The 22211-nt window shown below is 47.4% G+C and overlaps 1 protein-coding gene and 1 long non-coding RNA gene across 3 annotated transcripts in view; one reads left to right on the top strand and one right to left on the bottom strand.

The window, feature by feature from the left end:
• The first annotated feature begins 1765 nt into the window (after positions 1 to 1765).
• Positions 1766 to 22211, top strand: part of Ppef2 (protein phosphatase with EF-hand domain 2) — a 32194-nt gene continuing 11748 nt past the window's right edge. The window contains exons 1-11 of the mRNA XM_028881883.2: positions 1766 to 1865; positions 5743 to 5870; positions 6015 to 6072; positions 7594 to 7769; positions 8968 to 9082; positions 9996 to 10042; positions 11378 to 11544; positions 12097 to 12133; positions 12217 to 12366; positions 17196 to 17585; positions 20253 to 20438. Of these exons, the coding sequence (XP_028737716.1) occupies positions 1811 to 1865; positions 5743 to 5870; positions 6015 to 6072; positions 7594 to 7769; positions 8968 to 9082; positions 9996 to 10042; positions 11378 to 11544; positions 12097 to 12133; positions 12217 to 12366; positions 17196 to 17585; positions 20253 to 20438 (1509 nt within the window). The 5' untranslated portion in view covers positions 1766 to 1810. The remainder of the gene's footprint in view (positions 1866 to 5742; positions 5871 to 6014; positions 6073 to 7593; positions 7770 to 8967; positions 9083 to 9995; positions 10043 to 11377; positions 11545 to 12096; positions 12134 to 12216; positions 12367 to 17195; positions 17586 to 20252; positions 20439 to 22211) is intronic.
• Positions 9383 to 20326, bottom strand: LOC114701723. 2 transcript variants are annotated; one of them, XR_005092354.1, is made up of 4 exons: positions 20239 to 20326; positions 15432 to 15518; positions 13918 to 14093; positions 9383 to 9610 (listed from the first exon to the last, which is right to left on the bottom strand). It is a non-coding gene; the product is annotated as an uncharacterized LOC114701723 (long non-coding RNA). The 2 variants fall into 2 exon arrangements; XR_003735868.2 differs by lacking the exon at positions 20239 to 20326 and adding an exon at positions 16285 to 16787.

Genomic DNA, 22211 nt, shown 5'->3' with positions numbered 1-22211 from the left:
TCGAGCTCATTCATGCATGCCTGGGTGTGTGCATGCTTGAGTGTGTGTGTGCCTGTGTGTGTGTGCCTGGGTGAATGCATGCCTGGGTGTGTGCGTGCTTGTGTGTGTGTGTGTGTGTGTGTGTGTGTGTGTGTGTGCCTGTGTGTGTGCGCACATGGTATGGATTTTAGTCCCAAACATCTCCTCTTCTACTGTGTGCTTCAATCATTGTGAAAAGTTTTGATCAGTGAGGACGACAGTGATAGTTTTTTGTTTGATTGTTTGTTTTTGTTTTTTGGTTTTTTCGAGACAGGGTTTCTCTGTGTAGTTTTGGTGCCTGTCCTGAAACTCACTTTGTAGACCAGGCTGTCCTCAAACTCACAGAGATCCACCTGGCTCTGCCTCCCAGATTGGGATTAAAGGCGTGTGCCACTGCCGCCCGGTGACAATGGTAGTTTTAAGAGCCAGGCATGGGTGGCGCAGACCTGTAATCCCAGCTATTCGGGAGACTGAGACAAGAGGGTCTCAAGTTTGAGTCCAGCCTGAATAGTTAACTTCTCAAAATGAACGTAAAAGGGGGCATTAGGATGTAGCTCAGTTGGCAGGTGCTGGACTAGCATGCATGAGGCCCAGCACCACATAAACAGGCGTCATTGGTGCATGCCGCTCACCCAGCACTCAGACGGCAAAGACAGCACAGTCAGAAGTTCAAGGTCATCCTCAGTTACACAATGAGTTTGAGGCTAGCCTGGAATACATGAGATCCTGTCTCAAAACAAAACAAAACAAAATAAATAAAAGGATATGGTTCCGTGGAAAAGCGTTTGTCTAGTATATCTCAGTGCTACAAAACAATAGTATTAGCCGGGCGGTGGTGGCGCACGCCTTTAATCCCAGCACTCGGGAGGCAGAGGCAGGCGGATCTCTGTGAGTTCGAGGCCAGCCTGGGCTACCAAGTGAGTTCCAGGAAAAGGCGCAAAGCTACACAGAGAAACCCTGTCTCGAAAAACCAAAAAAAAAAAAAAAAAAAAAAAAACCAATAGTATTGCTGGGCAGTGGTGGCGCACGCCTTTAATCTCAGCACTCAGGAGGTAGAGGCAGGGGGATCCCTGTGAGTTCCAGGATCAGCCTGGTCTACACAGTAAGTTCCAGGACAACCTGGTCTACATAGTGAGTTCCAGGACATCCTGGTCTACATACTGAGTTCTAGGACAGCCTTAGTCTATATAGTGAGTTCCAGGACAGCCTGGTCTACATACTGAGTTCTAGGACAGCCTGGTCTACACAGTGAGTTCCAGAACAGCCTGGTCTACATACTGAGTTCTAAGACAGCCTGGTCTACAGAGTGAGTTCCAGGACAGCCTGGTCTACATAGTGAGTTCTAAGACAGCCTGGTCTACAGAGTGAGTTCCAGGATAGCCAGGGCTACACAGAGAAACCCTGTCTCAAAAAACCAAACAAACTAGAATCTAAGAAGAAAATGTTCCACTTGCTCCTGTGGGTGAGAGGAGAGCAGTGGTTTGTAGCAGTTTAAGGATGGCGGAGATTATGAAAAGCATTTTTGAAACCTCAAAAACCACCCTCATGTTTCTAGACCACGGAGGAAAAACCAGTCGAGAATGAAAACGGGAGGAAGAAGAGTTGACAAACGGAGGGAATTCTCAAGGGATAAACAAACCCTGTGTACCGAGCCTGGAGAGGAGGGGGGGTCTTTATTCCCTCTGAACTGACACTTTGTGTCAATCTCCTTCTGACAGCGCCCTTCTGTCAGCAAACGCCTCTCTCCTCCGGATCTGCTGCCCGTGTGCTGCAGGAGCTCTGGACCTCAACCATGGGAAGCAGCTCCTCCACCCAGCACCACTTTGCTTTTCAGAATGCTGAGAAAGGTATGTGCATGCTTCTCTCCTTCTGAGCTAGCCCTGGTGCGCAGAGCCCATGCTGCGTGGGGCGGAACTCCTCAGGATGGAAGCATTGACTTGTCCTCAAGCCCCCTCTTGGAAATTGCTGGCTCCTTGGCAGTGACCGACCGCCAGCGTGCTCAGCAGACCATCTGAGCTGATAGAATTAAAATGTTCCCAGCCACTCCTGTTGTCAGAGTTTATCCAGACTCTACACAAGGGGATGAAATGATGTTGGGCAAACAGGGATGAAAATGCTTGTCCACCCTGTACCAGGGTCAGCGGGGAGGAAAGACTGATGCCCATTCACGGAACGGAATGGTCTAAAGTGAAGAGGTGGAGAATTAAAGGGGGTGGAGCTGTCGAGGTTGGAAGAAGCCAGACCAGTCCGAATCTTGCAGGATCTTGTTTGTTTATTTGGGATCTTTTAAAGTAGAGATTCACTGTGTAGATCTGGCTGCCAACAACTCGTTATAGACCATGTTGGTCTCGAACTTGCCACAATTCTCTCGCCTCTGCTTCCCAGGGGCTGCTGGTACTGGGGGCATGTACCACCACGCCCAGCCTTCTGTAGGACTAAACTTTATTCCAAAGGTATGAAGGACCAAAGAATTCAAAATAAGGAATTCTGTAACAATATTTTTACCTCTTCAAAACATCCCTGGCTTCTGTGAAGAAAGGATTGAAGAGAAAATAGAAACAAAATTATAGAGCTACTAATGTCATTTGTATTAGCTACTTTTGCATGGATGTGACCAAATACCTAACAACAAAGTATTATATTATTATTATTATTATTATTATTATTATTATTATTATTATTGACAGGGACTCACTATGTGGCTCTGGCTGTCCTGGAACTCACTATGTAGACTAGGCTGTCTTGGAACTTACAGAGATCTGCCTGCCTATACCTCCTAAGTGCTGGGATTAAAACTGTGTGCTACCACCCCCCTCAATTTTTGTTTTTTTGTTTTGTTTTGTTTTTTGTTTTCTTTTGTTTTTTTGAGACAGGGTTTCTCTGTGTAGTTTTGGTGCCTGTCCTGGATCTTGCTCTGTAGACCAGGCTGGCCTCGAATTCACAGAGATCCGCCTGCCTCTGCCTCCCGAGTGCCGGGATTAAAAGTGTGTGCCACCACTGCCCTGCTTCAATGTATTCCTTAAACTGAGACCTCTGACTGTCTTAGTTCGGGTTACTACTGCTGTGATGAAACACCATGACCAAAGAAACTTGGGGAGGAGAGGGTTTATTCAGCTTACACTTCCACATCACTGCTCATGATCAAGGGAAGTCGGAACAGGAACTCAAGCAGGGCAGGAATCCAGAGGCAGGAGCTGATGCAGAAGCCATGGAGGGTGCTGCTTTCTGGCTTGCTCCCCACAGCTTGCTCAGCCTGCTTGCTTGTAGAACCCAGGACCACCTGCCCAGGGATGGAGCCACCCACAATGGACTGGGCCCTCCCCATCAATCACTAATTAAGAAAATGCCCTGCATCCGGATCTTACGGAGGCATTCTCTCTGATGACTCTAGCTTGTGTCAAGTTGACATACAACTAACCAAGACAGTAACATAGGACCTAGGAAACACTCACAACTTACTTGTTGTGTGACATCAAGAGAATCCCTGTTCTTCATGGAAATCTAATTACTTGTCTGGATGAAGATGCTGAGATGTAAGATGGCTTGAGAGGAACCCAATCTCTAGATATTCAGCCTGCTGTCAGAATGTGGACATATCACACACACACACACACACACACACACACACACACACACTCTTCAAGTGTGTAACATCCTGGCCATCTTTCCAAGTGACATCTCCTTCCCAGAATCCTCAGACCCCGACTCTTCTACGTGTATACAGTAGTCTCTCTTTATCCACACTTTCATTCCCAACTACATTGCTTATCCACAGTTCAACTGGATGGAAAGTACTGAATGGAAAACCCCAGAAATAAATAATTGATCTTTTACATCGTATTCCATTGAGAATAGTGTGAAGATTTCTCACCCTGTCCAGGTCTGCTCCTCGGGGACTTGACTCATTTCTTCGGCCTGAGTGTTCATGCTCTGTCTGCTGTAGGTTCACTTGTCACATTGTCGTCTTAGCTGTCACATCAGCTGCTCCATCACAACGCTTCTTTGCTCTTTTTCTTTTTTCTTTTTCTTTCTCTCTCTCTCTCTCTTTTTTTTTTGGTTTGGTTTTTTGAGACAGGGTTTCTCTGTGTAGCCCTAGCTCTCCTGGAACCCATTCTAAAGAACAGGCTGGCCTGGAACTCATTGAGAGCCACCTGCCTCTGCCTCCTGAGTGCTGAGATTAAAGGCATGTGCTACCACCCAGCTGCTTCTTTTCTTTTTAAGAATTTATTTTTTTATATCTTATGTGTATGTACATTTTGCTTACACATATGCATTGTAAAGGTATATATGTACCTGGCTTTCTTTTGGGCCACCAACCAACTCCCAAATCATGATAGGGAAACTTTTTAGTTATAAATGCTCAACCTAGCTTAGGCTTGTTTCTGGCTAGGTCTTTTAATTTAAATTAACCTGTTCCTCTTTGTCTACCTTTTGCCTCAGGGCTTTTGACCTTCCTTTCCTTCTGTAGATCTTACTTCCACTGCTTCTCCTGTCTGTCTGGCTGGTGGCAGCCTGGCTTCTTACCCCAGGCATGTCCCTCCCATTCTCCCTCATGTCCTTCTTTTCCTCTCTTCTTTCTCCTCCTCTATACTCTCTCTGTCCACCAGCCCTGCCTATCCTTTCTCCTGCCTGGCTAATAGCTGTTCATCTCTTTTTTTTTTTTTTTTTTTTTTTTGGTTTTTCGAGACAGGGTTTCTCTGCATAGCTTTGAACCTTTCCTGGAACTCACTTGGTAGCCCAGGCTGGCCTCGAACTCACAGAGATCCGCCTGCCTCTGCCTCCCGAGTGCTGGGATTAAAGGCGTGCGCCACCACCGCCCGGCCAGCTGTTCATCTCTTTACTAGACCAGTCAGGTGCCTTAGGCAGTCAAGGTGAAACAGATGTAACACATCTTTTCATAAACAAATGCAGCAAAACAAGTGTAAGTATCCTTACATCATTAAACAAATGTAGCTCGCTTCCACAGAGTTAAAGTAATGTTCTGCAGCACAAACAAATGAACACAACTTTGTGCCTAGTTTAACTAATATTCTACAACATAAATGTTCGGTGCCTTCAGAGCCAGAAGAGGGTATCAGATCCCCTGGAACTGGAAATACAGACAGTTGTGAGCAGCCACATGGTGCTGGGAACTGAACCTGGGTTCTCTGCAAGAGCAGCTGTTGCTCTTAACTGCTGAGCCAGTTCTCAGCCCCACAGAGTTTCTTGTCAAGTAGTCCATCTTTGGTTTAGCTATGGGCCTACAATAATAATACAGCATACAGATGCAGTTACTCTGATGTTCCTAAGGGTAGCAGGAAGGTGTTTCTTTAGGCGAAAAGGTGAATTTTCTTGACTTAATAATGAAAAAAAGAAAAGAGCATAGATAGGTAGGGTCATTACTATTCCTGGCTTCAGGCATCCACCAGGTAACTGCAAAGGTCTCCATTCAGACAGGGGTCAAGGTGAGGTGAAAACCTCAAGAAGTGAGAACCCAATAAACTGGTAGTACCGTCCATCAGCTGTGGCAGGAATTTGGAGGTATGGTGGGACGGGCGTGGAGGACAAACCTCTGTGACCAACAGGAAGATAGATGCTTCCTCCTGGCATGTCTGGGTGGTGCTGCCCCTGACATCTTGTGCCCGTCTGTACAATGGGGCAGGTTCTGCACACCACCCTCCCCTGCTTCCTGCTCCATCTCTGGGGGTCCCTGCTCACGGGCTTGTCTCTTCATCCGGCTTACAGCCTTCAAGGCAGCGGCCCTGATCCAGAGATGGTACCGGCGCTACATGGCCCGCCTGGAGATGAGGCGGCGATGTACCTGGAACATCTTCCAGTCTATAGAGTATGCTGGACAGCAAGACCAGGTCAAGGTTCGTGGGGATGCCCGCAGGGAGGGGGAACTGCCTGCCAGCCCCGGCGGCTGACCTGGTGCTTGAAGGTTCAGCTGATCTGGACCACTCCTGGATTCTCTTTCCCTGGTATTTTAAAGCTAGCCTTGTCTGGTTTTCCCACAGCTCCATGATTTCTTTAGCTACCTTGTGGATCACTTCACGCCCAGCAGCCACCACGAGAGTGAGTATGAATTGTCATGTGACATGGTCTTCTGTCTGAATATCACAGGGTCAATGTGGGTGGTCAATGTGGGTGGGGTTACACAGAGAATGGATGAGGAATCTGGGGAGAGGTCAAGACTGAGTGAGATGGTCAGCAGATGAATGACAGAGTAAACTTTTCGCTTAGGCTCTCCTATAAACATTCCTAGAGACAAGATTTTAAGTGCAAGGAGTTGGTTTTCTTTCTTTCTTTTTTTTTTTAAGATTTATTTATTTATTATGTATACAGCATGTATGACTGCAGGCCAGAGGAGGGCACCAGGTCTCATTACAGACGGTTGTGAGCCACCATGTGGTTGCTGGGAATTGAATTCAGGACCTCTGGAAGAGCAGTCAGTGCTCTTAACCTCTGAGCCATCTCCCCAGCCCCAGGAGTTGGTTTACTGAGTGGCAGGAAACACTGGAGGTGGGAGGAAGTGGATCAGGATGGAAAGGCTGGAGAGAGATACAGGAAATGGAGAGTAGACTGCTAGCCACCAACTCGGGAGGCCTGGGAAATAATGAAAAAGGAGCCTCCAGACACCAGGACCTTGGGGGCAATGTCAGTCTGGGAGTCCCTAGTCGAAGGCCTCCTGGAGAGAAGGAGGGGGGATGCTGCCTTCATAGTCTTTCTGGCCTGCCCCTCATGGTCCCCTGCAGTCCAGGAGGGAAACCTTTGGCTTGGACCTTCAGAGGCTGGCAGCTGGAGGAGGCTGCAGTGCTGGGACCGTCTGAGCCCCTGCTGTGCCCACTAACAAAGTGAATGGCCCAGAATCTTTTCCTCCTTGGCCTTGTTCTGACCTTCCTCCTGCCTTCACAGGCCTCTGCATTTCTGGAATTTCTCTGACCAACCTTTTGATTATTAAAAAAAAAAATAGATTTGTTTTATTCATTTATTTATTTTTGGTTTTTTTTTTTTTTTTTTTTTTTTTTTTTTGGTTTTTCGAGACAGGGTTTCTCTGTGTAGCTTTGCGCCTTTCCTGGATCTCGCTCTTTAGACCAGGCTGGCCTCGAACTCACAGAGATCCACCTGGCTCTGCCTTCTGAGTGCTGGGATTAAAGGCGTGTGCCACCAAGATTTGTTTTAAATCACTTGTAAAACAAGTGTATGCACACATGAGTGCAGGTGCCAGAGGAGGCCAGCAGAGGGCACCAGATCCCCCTGGAGCTGGAGTTACAGGACTTTGTGAGATGCCAGAGTGATGGGAATCTAAGTCAGGGTTTCTGGAAGAGCATCGAGCATTCCTAACTGGGAGCCATCACCTCTCCATCGCCGTTTTCTGGTGATTTTTAAAAAGTAAATGTAGACTAGATGCCAACTAATGATTGTACTGACACAGAAACACAACCTTCCTCCCGTGCCCCTTACTCCTCTCACTTCGATATCCCTGTCTTATCCTGGGCCGGAGCCAGCGCCAGGCTGGCGGGGTCCCTCGGCATTAACAGTCCCACGAGGTCTGATCCTAAGCTGGCCTGCCTTTGCCCTCTGTGTCTGGACTAGGGGACTTCCTGAACCGCATGTTCACAGAGGAGAGATTCACCGAGGATGTGGAGACAGAGAAGGGCGGTGACTATGAATCCATAGAGGTGCCCGACAGCTACACCGGACCACACCTCTCCTTCCCCCTTCTTCCCGACCATGCCACCGCCCTGGTGGAAGCTTTCAGGCGGAGACAAGTAAGCTTAAGCTGGGGTGCGGGTCCCCACTGATCTGTATTCATGAGTAAGGGCGGAACAAACCAGCCCCGGAAGTACAGCCTGACTCCTGCGGTCCATCAGCCCGGTCTCTAAGACGGAAACCTACAGGCAGCTGGTGAGGGCTTCCAGGATGCTCACGCTCATCCGGGTACTGCGGCTGTCCTGCTGCTGACACGGCGGTGGTGTAGGAAGAAGACAAGGACTAAACTAATCAGTCAGTGTGTGGTAGCACAGATGAGAGCTGTGGAAGAGAGGCCAGGAGAGAGGCAGTTTTACCGCGTCTGGGAAGAAATTGCCTGAGCAAAGGTCCGGCGTGGTGAGGGATACACCTGAGCTATCTGGGAACAGAGGATTCTAGACAGAGCAGCAAGGGCAAAGGCCCTGAGGAAGGATCTCCGTGGACTGTTCCGGGACCCCGGGAAGGCCACTGTGGTTAGCAAGGAGGAATCCAAGGGGATGACTAGAGACGCAGAGGCAGAAGCGCAGGAATGGCCTTCCCGCGGCTCTTCAAGATCGTCCCTGTGTAGTGGGGCGTGGTGGCTCACACCTTTAATCTCAGAATTTGGGAGGCTGAGGCAGGCCGATCTCTGTGAGTTCAAGACCAGCTGGGGTCTAGATCGTGAGTTCCGGGACAGGCAGGGTTTCACCGTGAGAACCTCTCTGGAGTAATGATAACATTATAGTGCTTGCTGAGCTGAGACTGGCGTGCAGGGACGGCTGAGGCAGGGAGACCTGTCAGGAGACAAAGGTCCAAGCAAAACCCTGTCTTGGTTTGACACCCCCGTGGCCAGCGCAGAACTGGTGAGAAGCGGTTCAGTTCTGAGAGGTGCCTAGACCCCAGTCCTTCTGCTCTTCGACAAGATGGAAGCCGGGTAGGAGTTGGGGTGCTGTTTCTAAGCAACAGCAGCATCAGTCCACACTATCAATGTATGCGCTAATTCATGCTTTGCTACTGCGGACACACACTGCTCCCTAAGGGCAAAGAGGAGTTTTATAGACTAGATAGGAGAGAGGAGGTGACTCAGTGTTCACAGACGGGAAGAAAAGTAGAAATGAAAACAGCTGAGTGATCCACGGTTTCCTGGGTTCCCTTTGGGGTCTGGGGTGGCTGGGCATCCGCCGGCAAAAGTGGGGCCACTGGTGGTGTTCCCTTCCCACTCTTCCTTCCTCCCAGTAGCAGCTCCACGCTCGCTATGTCTTGAACCTTCTGTATGAGACCAGGAAACACCTGGCCCAGCTGCCGAACATCAACCGGGTCTCTACCTGTTACAGCGAGGAGATCACAGTGTGCGGTAAGTGCCCGCCCGCCCGCCCTGTGCCAGCTGCCTTCCCTGGCTAGACACAAACCAGAAAACACGAGAGAGCTCCGGGCAAAGGAGCTGAGCCGGAGGGAGCGTGATGGTGTGTGAAGAGTGGGTCAAAGCGCCTCTCCTTCAGCTGACCATGCACACAGTTGTCCCACACTTACTTAGAGGAGACATGGTTCAGAGAAGCAATTGACAGTGACTCCGAGTTCACCTTCCATACTGAGAATAAAATCACCACAATAACCAACCAACAGCAAAGAACAAATGAAGAAACCCCACCCAGCCTTTTGTGTGAGCAGACATTTTATTTCTTGGTGCTCGAGCAAATTCCAAGGCTTATGGTGTTATTATTTCCATCCATTCACACGTCTCCCGTGGAGAACCCCAGCAGCCAGTCTACTCCATTTGCTGGGCAGCATCCATGAGCACAGAAGCCACACTCCAGCTGAGACAGATGCACACGACGGGTTGTGAACTGGTCCGTTGGATATGTCTTGCTCACCCTGCAAACACCTGAAAGTTAAAAATCATTGTTTCAACACGTGAACAGGAGATTTCTTGTTAGGTATAGCCTTGGTAACTTCTCTTGAACAGTCTCCCAACACTGGCCCCGAAGTGCACAGTGGCAGCTTCTCGTTGAAGTGGGGTGAGGTCCCCAGCCCTCACCCCTTACCACCCTGGAATATTCTCTGCCGTCTTTGCTTCAGGGACAATATGGATAATTCACTGTTGGTGAGAATCGTGTGCTTTACTAAGTCCATGTGCAGCGAGATGAAATGGCAGCCACTGTCCCCAGATTAGTATCTGTTGGTTTCTTAACTTGGTCAGGTCTTCCAGGCACAGTATTTTTCTTGTTAAAGAAGGGTCAGTGTGAACTAATATTCTTTTTCTCTGTTAGGAGATTTACATGGCCAATTGGACGACTTAATTTTTATATTTTATAAGGTATGAACATTCAAAGTAAGTTACTTTCTTGCTCTGAGGCTTAATTTAAAAGTTCAGATATGTTCTCTGTTACACAAATGCTTTACATAGCCTGTATTTAAAAAAAAAAAAGATTTATTTTTATTTTATGGTTTTTTTTTTTGCCTGCATGTATTTCAGCACACCACATGCATGCAGTGCCCATGGAGGCCAGAAGAGGACGCTGGGTCCCCTGGAACTGGAGTTACTGATGGTTGTGAGCTTCCATGTGGGTGTTGGGAATCAAACCTGGGTCCTCTGGAAGAGAGCAGCCAGTGCTTTTAACTGCTCAGCCATCTCCAGCCCCAATCGCTTAGATTTTTAAAATATTATTTTAAATGACGTATGTGTATGTATAAGACATGACACAAAAATCAGCTTTGCTTTTGGTTCTGGGTTTTGTTTTATGTGTGTGTGTGTGTGTGGTTTTATGTTGTTTTTTGTAAAATTTAGGCAAACTCAAATGTTATATTGATAAACACTTGGAATCATTATTAAGCAATTGATTTTCTATTTTTCCAAATAAAGAAGATTGCTATGGAACCAACCATGCATATTTAATATTTTATTAGTACAATATTACTTTGTATATCTACTGCATTTCAAAATCATTATATATAATAAAAAATAACATATAATAAAAAAAATGTATACTTTTTTTTTTTTTTTTTTTAGTTTTTTTTAAAATATGGTCTCAGATAGACCAGGCTGGCCTTGAACTTCTGATCCTTCCTGCCTGCACCTTCCAAGTGCTGGGATTACAAGCTGGCTTGCTCAGCCTGGTATTATCTTATTTAATCTCTATGAATCCATGGCAGTCAGTATGACTATTTTTTAAATGATTTATTTATTTTTATTTTGTGTTTTGTCTGCATGTATGCCTGTGAGGGTGTCAGGTCCCCTAGAACTGTAACTACAGACAGTTTTGAGCTGCCATGTGGGTGCTGGGAATTGAACCCAGGTCCTCTGGAAGAGCAGTCAGTGCTCTTAACCACTGAGCCATCTCTCCAGCCCATAACTATTTTTGTTATTGTCCTTAAGTACCTGAAACTTAAAGGTGGTTTCCATGTCACAAGACCAGTATCCTTTGGTCCACACCACATGGCAACACTGTGTCTGTGCATCAAATGTCAGTTTGATGGACATCTCCTATCCTCAGCCTCTTTAGAAAGGAAATATAACACAACGGGAAACATTTCCCTTTTGGCTGGTGTTGCCATGTGGAGGATCACAGGATTGACTCTGCCTTTAACATAATGTTCTCTTCCCCTCCTCCTCCTCTGTCTGCCTCTTCTTGGATTCATCTTCGGATGGAAGAACGGTCTACCATCGCCAGAGAGGGCATACGTGTTCAACGGTGACTTTGTGGATCGGGGCAAGGACTCAGTAGAGGTCCTGATGGTGCTGTTTGCCTTCATGTTGGTTTATCCCAAAGAGTTCCATCTTAACAGAGGAAACCATGAGGATCACCTCGTGAACTTACGGTACAGGCCCAGACACGCTGGCTGTTGGGTACTTGCTTTCAGTTGCAAAAAGTTACTTTTCTACAGTCCTTGCTTTAGACGCCTTTCAAACATAGTTTTCCTAGGGCTAAGGTTGTAGTTCAGTGATGGGGCACTTGTCTAGCATGCACAGGCCCTGGGTTCAATTACCAGGGGAAAAAAGTTTTCTAATTTCTAAAAGAACACACAGTATATAATATTTTAAAAGACTTTTTAAACTTCCATGTTATTTTACTATTGTAATAAGAACATTATATTTTTAGCATATTAGTATTTTAACTTGTAAACAATAAGGATTCACTCAGAGGAAGTAGTAAGTCTAGATAAACAAAAAGAATAGAATTTAAACGTCTCATAATTTCTTTTCCCAGAAATAATGGCAAAATTGTAAACTTCTTGATGATGATTTCTATCTCTCTTTTTTCTATGTATTCTAAGGGCACAAAAATAGAATAAGCACTTTTATAAAATGTGGTCACGCCATGACTTCTGTCACTAAATGCATCTTCCTGTGTGCTTTGCCTCTGTGTCCAGATACGGCTTCACCAAGGAAGTGATGGATAAATACAAGGTGCGCCCCTTTCCAAGCCAAACTTTCTTCTCCCTCAGACTGAGCTCTGTGATGCTGAATGTGTTGTCGGTCTCATTTCTCAGATACATGGGAAGAAAATCCTAAGGACACTCCAAGATGTCTTCTGCTGGCTTCCGTTGGCCACACTGGTTGATGAGAAAGTCCTGGTTCTTCATGGCGGAGTCTCAGACAGGACTGACTTGGAACTTCTGGCTAAACTAGACAGGCACAAGGTACTGATTCATGAGACCATACAAATCTCACGTTCTGTCTAGACACACTGTCAATGTAAAATAAATGTCACCTTGCCTGGTAACTGGTGAGAATGTGGAGAAAGGGCTGAGGGTTCACAGGGAGCAAGTGTGCTGTAATCCATTAGCAATGTCTGTCATGGACACAAAACAGAGTGGCAGCCAGTGCTGTGTGTTTGCCATCCTTGATTTAGATGATTCTAATTAATTGTCCCTTAATACCATCACCCGAAGAGCCTCTGTTTCCCAAATAATTTATATCCCCAAATGATTTATATCTGAATCATCTAACTAAATTCAACCCGGGTGTACTCAGCACCTAGCATGGTCAGGGAGGATGCTTGCTTGCCATGTGCAAAGACAATACTAAGGAGATATGAAAATGATCCAGAGACTGTCTGTCCTTCAGGTGCCTACAACAGCTCTGTGTGCCAGCAGAGGAGGTAGAGAGTGTGACAAGGAGTGGATTATAGCCGATGAACAATAGCTTCCTATTGTCCATTTCACTTCAGAAACAGAGGCCTGGAAAACAAAGGCTTTGTATTCTCATAATAGACTCTTAAACTTTTCACGGTATGTCAGGCATCTATCCTCCAACTGTCCCATGGCCACCTCTGTGGCGCTTTCCTGACCGTTCCAACAACATGGAACTCGTTACTACAGAAGGGGCTGCCTTGACTCTGAATGTCTCTGGTGGCTGTGGACATACACCACAGCACACAGTTTGAGAGTCAGGACTGGCTTTGAGTCTTGGAATTCTCAGGTATCGGTGACATGGCAAACTTTGTTCCCTGTCACTGTCTAGAGACTCATCCTAGGGATCTGTATTGCCAAGAAAACATGCTGTCATGTCCTCCCGGACAAGGGGGGGCGGGCAGGGTGTGTGTGTGTTGCAGATGTGTGTGTGTGTAATACAGAGGCTTTGCCCCTTCCAAAACAATCCAGAACTTGCAGGGTCTCCACTTTGATTCCCCTCATCAGACCGTGGTTACATGGGACCCCTACACTTGCAGAGAAGTTGGAAACAAAGTATTTTATGGTTGGCCATCTGCTCAGCAAGAAAGTTGCAGTTTGCATCCTGTGACAAAGAATCGCGAGAGAGATCTGGGAAGAATGATACTCTTTGCCACAAAGATGTTCAAGTAAGAACGTGGGGGCTGGAGAGATGGCTCAGTGGTTAAGAGCACTGGCTGCTTTCCCAGAGGACCCGGGTTCAATTCCCAGCACCCATACGGCAGCTCACAACTGTCTCTAACTCCAGTTCCTGAGGATCTGACACCTTCATACCAACACACATAAAATAAAGTTAAATAGATTATTTAAAAGAAAGTGTTGCCTGAGTCGGCAAAGCCTGGCCTGAGAAGTGAGGCAGAAAGGGATAAAAATCCCGGTTCTTCTGCTTAGAATTTGTGGCCTTGGACAAGCTAACTTAACATGACCTTAGATTTAACGGGGATATGAATAAACTATATTGTTGGCACTGTGAAGATTCAATGTAAATATGTTACACATACCTTATAAAATGATGCTTACCTTTGGCTGAGGTGACAGAAAGGTCCAAAGGTCTCTGTTAAATATTTATCTCTTGTGTAAACGAAGGTCTGTAGCAACATCACAGTCTTAGGAACTTGGAATTCTTGCTGGCCTGCCACAGTGCATCATGATCCAAGATGGCTGCTTGAGTTCCTTCCAGTCATTGTGATCGCATCCTAGCCAATTAAAAAGAACAGAAGAAAGAGCTCTTTTCCTTTAGGGACATCCCGTGGCGCCCAGCATTTCTCTTCTGATCTAATTGACAAGAACTTAGTCAAATGTCTATGTTTACCTGAAAGGGAAGTTTGCAAACACACTCTTTATCCCAGAGTGCATGACCCTTACTGAAGACGAGAGAGACAGAGATTAGAAAGAGGACTAAGTTAGGTTGGCAGCACTGACTTAGTTTGTCCTGTTGACCTCCGAAACTTACACATACCCTTCCTCAACACACAGAACCAGGCTCACGGCACAGAGCTACACGGAGCTCATTGAATGCATACATTGCCTCAGAGTCCAAGGCTTCTGCACTCAGGTTCTACCTATCAGGTTTGGGTACGGCTTCTTGGGATTTGGTGGCTAAGGGACAAGTTACACATCCCTGTGTCCCCAACCCAATGCTTGAAGAGGAAAAAGATACATTCTTTAGCAAATGCTAAAGAGAGAGAGAGAGCTCTGTAGCATTCAGGGGCTCACAACTGTCTTCTGGACATCTCAGTCGTTCATGTTTGTTTTTGTTTTGTTTGTTTGTTTGTTTGTTTGTTAATTTAAGGCTGGTCTAGAGCTCACTGTGTAGTCAAGGCTAGCCCTCAGTTTGTGATCCTCCTCTTGTGCCTCCCAAGTGCTGGGATTACAAGTGTACACCACCATGCCCAGCTTCAGCCTTAAAGCTGCAGGTTTCCTTATGGCATTTGCACACATACTCAGGGGTGGTTGATGTTTAAAGACTTTTATGGCAGTGTGAGTGCCTGTGCAGGCCAGAAGATGGCGCTGGATCCCCTGGAACTGGAGTTACCGGTGGTCATGAGCTGCCTAAGGTGGGTGCTGGCCACTGAACTCCAGGCCAAATGTGAGCAGCAAGTGATGTTCATTCTTAACTGCCGAGCCAGCTCTTCAGCCTTCACACTTCATTTTTAAAATCAGATATTTTTTTGAGTGTTTTGCCTGCATGTATGTATGTGCACCATGAATGTGCTTTCAGAGGTAGGGGGAGGGCACTGGACCCCTGAAACTGGAGTTTCAGATGACTGAACCACCATGTGGGTGCTGGGAATTGAAGCTGGGTCCCCTGGAAGAAGGGCGAATGTTGATCCATCTCTCCAGCCCCCATACTTAGTTTCTGTTGGTCCTCTCACCCATCTCTTCTTTTCTCCCTCCCCCTCCCCCTTTATATTCTTGAGAGTGTAGGGCCCTAGAACCTATCAATCAGTTCTTCGTGTTTCCCTTGTTAAATCGCATGTTGCCTGGCACCTGTCTTTTTCAAGCTTGATATTTCACAAACTTTGAGTCCAAACCTTCTGTTCAGCTGTGTTTCCATCTGGAGGTAGAGACAGCAAGCCGCAGGAGAGCCAATTATCTCACGGGGAGAACCGTGTGTAACCCTGAAAACACAGAAGTAGGAGGAACTTTGGAAAGAGTCAAAGGAACAGTTTCTTTTCATGGCTTAGCACATGTTAACTCCTGAACATTCTCGGTTGGTAAAGTTCTGTGGCAGGGCTGGTGCAGCCATTTGTACAACCTGGGGAGCCTGGGGAGCCCCTGGGGGCAGAGTGGGGGGAGGGGGGAGGGCTCCAGCCAGACTAACTGGATTGGGTGCAGGAAGAGTCTCGGTTTCTCTGTGTCTCAGTTTCCTCGGCTGTCTGTAAATGATGATGCTCCCATAGAGCTGGTGAGAACGTGGGTTGACTTACGAAAATTGTGAGGAGTAGCACCTCACCTCACCTACCAGAAACGCTCAAAACACTGGAACCTGAAGTTTCCCTAAGAATCAAAGATAGAGACACTTCTAGGAGCGGGTGATGGAATCGTTAAAGTCGCCTGAGAGGTGACAGGGGTGTCAGTGATGACTGACTTTTGCTGTGAGAATGCAGTGAGAAGGGGCTGACTAGGTGATCTCAACCCCCCCCCCCCCAGTTGTTAGGAAAGGATCAATTGGGTAGCGCCTGTCCAATGTCTGTACAGCCTCATTACCTCCATGCAGAGTGGATTCTTTTCAGGCCACATTCGTCCTGCTGGCCCTCTCCAGGACTTTTCTTTACTCTTGTCCTAAGCCAGTCAACCCTAGGATGGGTCTTTTTTGTACATCGGTTCCTGCACCTATTTGCGCGGGGAGGGAGGGGGACCCCCATTCTGTGCACATACACTCACAGAGTTCTTAGCCTCCTCAGCCTTCCTGGTAGCCCTCGGCTCCAGGGATGGTTGTCTTTGTGTATCTTGCCACGCAGTTCCGAGTCAGACCCCTGTCTTTCCCGAGAACTGCATTCTGTTTATTCTTCAACTCAGCACCACGATGACTGAGTCGGTGACGGCCCCCTTCTGCGGCCGGTATAATCACAGCATTTCCGGTCACCTGTCCTGCAGAAGTCTGCCATTCTCTATTCTACACCAGCCTATCAACCCACGCAATCCAGGACTTCCAGCAGATGGCGCCAAACCCCGCACAGAAGAGATTTTTGTTTGTTTTTCTCTGAGAGCCCTGTGTCAGAGGCAGGATCTTGCCCGTCCATGTTTTATGCTCTGGTCCCGACTCTGCATTTGCTACTGTTCCATTTGCGGGCATTATTAAGCAAAAGAAGGGTTCCCTTAATGGTAATGCTGCGACTGTGCACCAGTAAACCTAGGCTACATGACGGATGGGTGGACAGCGTGGGCGCGCTACACACGGGGGTGACTCACATAGCGCACAGTTTTCCTTTGGAGATACAAAATGTTAGTATGTGTGTTTGCAAAAAGTATGTTAAATATGAATAATTTAAACATGAAATGCAACAACAAAAAGATATAAGCCTGCCAATCACGTGTTTGAATGTGGTGGCCGCATGGGATTGCTGTTCGAAGTTCTGAGGGTTGCTGTTATGATCTGGCTTGTCTCAGCTCAGGAAAAGTGCACAGAGCAGCATGGTTTGTGGACTCCAGAGTTTAGGAGGAATGACCTGGACGCTGGAACGGTAGTCTGAAAGGACTTAGCATTTCATTCCTGCAAGTGTGTGTGTGCGCGCGCGTGCGCGTACGAGTGTATATGTGTATTTATTTGTTTGTTTATTTTTGAACATGTTTAGATTGTTTCTACCTTGAGATGCAAAATGAGAAAGGAAAGTGAGAACCGGGAGCAGAAGAGGAAAGTCACCCCGACAAGCTCTGGACAGAGACCTACTCCATGGTTCCTTCCTCAAAGCCGCTCTCTCCCCTCTTCGCCTTTTCACCCCGGCTCTGGCGTTAAGGCCCACAAAGCCTGCCGGTCCTGCAGCATTCCCTGCGGCTCGGTTGACCACAAGGGGCAGTCCCGGCAGGGCCGCCGCTCGGTGGACCTGGAGCTGGAGCGGTGCCGGGAGCAAGCCGGCTTCCCAAGGATCAGGGAGAAGGGGGAGCCCTTGCCCTTGGCCCCCGACACCGACTGTGATGCTGATGCGGGTGGGGTCCTGGAGCCCACTCCGGAAGAGTGGAAGCAGGTAGGTGTGGCTCGCTGCTGTCTCTTCAGAATGCCTGCCGTCTGGGGGACCAACAGATCAAAACTACTGTATAAATGAAGGAGGTTTACCAAGGTCCCTCTTTCTATCAAGAATTTTAAAACTCCAGAAGGACATTAGTTTTTTTTTCTAATAACTCATGTTAATGTTTTGTAACGAGTGGGGAGAGGCTGCTGGGGAGAGGCTGTTGCCCAAGAATACCTCTTCCAGGATTTGGCATCAGCTGGGGATGCAGGCTAGCTACCACTTAGTGGAGTCTTTTCCATGTTAATTTTATGGAGGAAGCTGGCGGCTTCAGCACAAGACCAAAAGAACCAGGCAGTAGCTTCTGCCCTGTTTTCAGGAAAGTACAGGCTGCCCCAGCTCTCTAGAACTCTGTCATTTGGCCATCCCTAGCTGCAAGGGAGTCTGGAAAAGTGTGTATAGCTGGACACATGGCTACCCCAAACACACTCATTCTGTCAGGACAGATGAAAACAGGCAGATGAGGACACACTGCACAGTGTGGCCCATCACTTGCCAAAATGGGAGACTCAGGAAAACAGGGGAAGAGGCATTTACAGGGGCAAGGCTATGTCAGGGAGGCCCCTGAAATGGCCAGCCTGGTGTCTCAGTTAGGCTTTTGGTTTTGTTTTTCTTTTTTGAGATGGGGTTTTCTCTCTGTGGCCCTGGCTGTCTTGGAACTCACCATGTGCCAGGCTGGCCTCAAACTCAGAGATCCACCTGCCTCTGACTCCCAAGCGCTGGAATTAAAAGCATGCGCCACCATACCTGGCTGCTGTTTAGTTAGGGTTTCTATTGCTGTGATTAAACACCACGACCAAAAATAACTTGGGAAAAAAGGGGTTTATTTTGCTTACACATCATGGTCCATCACTGAGGAAATTCAGGGCAGGCACTCAAACAGGGCAGGAATCTGGAGGTAGGAGCTGATGAAGAGGCCATGGAGGGGTGCTGACCTGCTCCCCATGGGATGCTCAGGCTGTTTCCTTATGTACCCCAGGTCTACCTGCCCAGGGGTGGTGATATTCCGGGTGGGATGGGTCTGGCATATGAATTATTAATCAAGACAGTACCCCCACAGACTTGCCTATAGGCCAATCTCAGGGAGGCATTTTCTCAGTTGAGGTTCCCTCTTCTTAGATAACTCAAGCTTGTGTCATGTGACATAAAACCATCAGCACACCTGGTGGCCAGGTTGGAGATGATGTTGGTGGTCTTGGGCAGTTACAGAGCTATGGAAGCTTAATGGTGTCATCATTTGTCATCTACAAAAGTGGCAGTTTCATAAAGTTCATCCAATAAAGAAAATAATTCAGAATCTTTTGAAAGCTAAAGTGAGCAGAAGTAGTCACTGGCTGGACAAAGGAGGGTGAGGAACAGATGCCACACTCTCCCAGAGTTATTGATCTGGGCTTCAACACCAGCTTACACTTGAAACTTAAAATGGAAGTCGTTCTTTCTGTAACACGTGACCCAATCGTGTGCAGATACTTATAAATCAAATGCATTTTCCCTGAAAAGTACATGCAGAAAGTGTTACATGTTTTCGCTCTAAATCCACATCTGCATTGGGTAAGACTGGCAATGGAAAATGCTTCTCTGAGTGTGAGCAGGAGCGGGGGAACCTGAACTGGAAAGACTTCTCAGATCTTCTGCAGCTTTGTGTCAAAATCCTTAAGTTACTTTAAAAAGCAAAACATTGTTTGAGCTTCTCCAGGACCACAGCTAGGGGCTGTGAACTCCCCAGGGGAGACTGTCAGCCATTTCCAGGAGTTCTGCCTTCACTTTGGAGCCAGGGTGCAAGGGTCTGGGATGCAGGCTCTGACCAGGGGTAGCACAGCAGCCCTTATGCCCAGCTGTTTCCCGAGCAATGCTACCTCTTCTACATGCTGACCTTCTACGTAAGATTTATGTTCAAGAAAACGGGTATGTACTTACCAGTCAATAGGCGTGTGCACTCATTGTGAAACAAAACACCTCTAAGCTGCCTGCCTGCGATCCCTATCCTTGGGAAGTCATTGTGAAACAAAACACCTCTAAGCTGCCTGCCTGCGATCCCTATCCTTGGGAAGTGGAGGCAGGAGAATCAGTTATTCAGAATCATTCTCAGCCAGCCTGGGCTACTCAAGACCATGTCTCCAAACAAACAAACAAACAAACAAACAAGAAGTCTGAAACACTTGGGAGGCTGAGCTAAAAGAGTCACTGTGAGTTCAAGGACAGCTGCTTAGCAAGACCCTGTCTCAAAACAAACAAAAACAAACAGCAAAAAGATGTGACAAATCTTTTTAAATGCATCCTCGGCATCCAAAATATAAACATGGGGCTGGAGAGATGGCTCCGTGGCTAAGATCACTGGTCACTCTTCCAGAGGACCCTGGATTTGATTCCCAGCATGCATAGGGTATCCCCAAACCATCTATAACTCCAGTTCCCTGGAACCCAACACCCTCTCTGGCCTCCTTGGCCAAATAAAACTTCAAAATACAAATGTGTCAAATATTAATTGCATAGAAGTTTATTCATTTCCTCCTACTTTTTCCTTCTCTCCCTCCCTCCTCGGCTTCCTGCTCCCCACCCTCTTCCTCCGCCTCCTTCTGTTTTTCCTGTGAATGACTGAGTGGATATGTACCTTGGTCTTCCTAGGTTGTAGATATTCTGTGGAGCGATCCCATGGCTCAGGAGGGCTGCAAGGCCAACACTGTCCGAGGAGGAGGCTGTTACTTCGGGCCTGATGTGACAGAAAAGTTGCTGGAGAAATACAAGCTGCAGTTCCTGATTCGTTCGCATGAATGCAAACCCGAAGGCTATGAATTCTGCCACAGCCGCAAGGTGGGCTGAGCTTCTGCAGCAGTCCGCATTTGTGACACAGACGTGGTCCAAAGAGCTCCTCCCAGGAGCTGACAACCAACTGTACCTAGGGCGTGTTACCTACTTGCCCAAGGCAGCTAGGTACTTTGTGTGCGTGCGCGGCGTGTGCGCATGCGTGGGAGGAGGGGTGCGTGTGTGTGATCCAGACGGGAAGTCAACATTGGGTATCTTCAGTTCTCCTCCACCGTGCTTGTTGACGCAGGTCTCTCAGTGAGTCAGGAACTCCCCAATTCATCTACACTGGCTGGCCAGTGAGCCGCAGGGGTCCGCCCATCTCTCCCCCCACCAGCACTGAAATTACAGATGGGCACCACTAAGCCAGCTTTTATGTGGGTGCTGGGGAGCCGCACTCAAGTCCTCATGTAGCAAGCACTCTGCCAACAAAGCCATCTTCTCAGGCTTTACAACCTTTTACCTTTGACTTTTATGACTTTTTTGTTTTGTTTTTGAGACAGGGCACATAGCCCTGGCTAACCTGGAACTCACTATGCAGATGAGGCAGGCTTTGAACTCCGAAGATTTGCCTGCCTCTGCTTCCTGAGTCTTGGGGTTAAAAGCATCACCATACCCAACTTTTAAAATTTAAAATTTGGTGGTAGCTACTGCTTCTCAAAAGCCTGAGAGCAAGGGACACATAAGACCCTTTTTGATTGATGGACACAGGAAGCCAGTGCTCCCCCAGACACATCTTTACCTCCAAGTCACATGGTTTGGAGTCAGTTGCCTCAAACATCCCTTCACGGCACTGGATTTTAGCACTGTCCAGGCAGATATTCGGGGTCTTGTGTATTTGGGTATCTCCAAATGCAATAACATAGAACTCTGTGTTCCCAAAATCCTCTTTCTATGGGAGATCAATGGATTCACAGTTAATTAATAGAGGAAACATTTGACTACATGGTTAGTGTGTCCTTGTTGCAAATCTCCAAGAACATTTTTTCCCCTATGTTCACTGTGAATTTTAAGGAAGAGACATTGTGTTCAGTATCTCCCAGAAGAAAATGTACATGTCGACAGGAGAAAGTCTCACAGGTTATCTCTGAGGTGCTGTCTTAGGGTTTCTATTACTGTGAAGGCACACCATGAACATGGGAACTCTTTTTTTTTTTTTTTGGTGTTGTTGTTGTTGTTTTGTTTTTCGAGACAGGGTTTCTCTGTGTAGCTTTGCGCCTTTCCTGGATCTCCCTCTGTAGACCAGGCTGGCCTCGAACTCACAAAGATTCGCCTGCCTCTGCCTCCCAAGTGCTGGGATTAAAGACGTGCGCCACCACCGCCCAGCCGGCAACTCTTATAAAGATAACATTTAATTGAGGTGGCTTGCTCACAGTTCAGAGATTCAGTCCATTGTCACCATGGCAGGGAGCATGGCGGCATGCAGGCAGACACGGTGCTGGAGAAGGGGCAGGGACATGTTGCTATGCAGGCAACAGGAAGCAGAGTGTCTCACTGGGCATGGCTCGAGCATCTATGAGACCTCTAAGTCCACCCCCACAGTGACTCACTTCCTCCAACAAGGCCACACCTCCTAATAGTGCCACTTCCTTTAGGGGCCATTTTCTTTCAAACCACCACAGGTACAACACCCATAGAAACCCTACTCTGGGGGCTGGAGAGGTGGTCAGCAGTTCAGAATGCTTATTGCTCTTGGAGAGGACCTGGGGTCTGTGACTAACATCCACTTAGGACTCACAACCACCTGTGACTCCAGTTCTGAGAAATTTGACCCTGACTTCT

Source organism: Peromyscus leucopus, chromosome 10, assembly GCF_004664715.2.
Source record: "Peromyscus leucopus breed LL Stock chromosome 10, UCI_PerLeu_2.1, whole genome shotgun sequence".
NCBI classification, from domain to species: domain Eukaryota; kingdom Metazoa; phylum Chordata; class Mammalia; order Rodentia; family Cricetidae; genus Peromyscus; species Peromyscus leucopus.
Note: the sequence above shows the minus strand (reverse complement) of the source record. Positions and strands in the feature narration are given on the sequence as shown.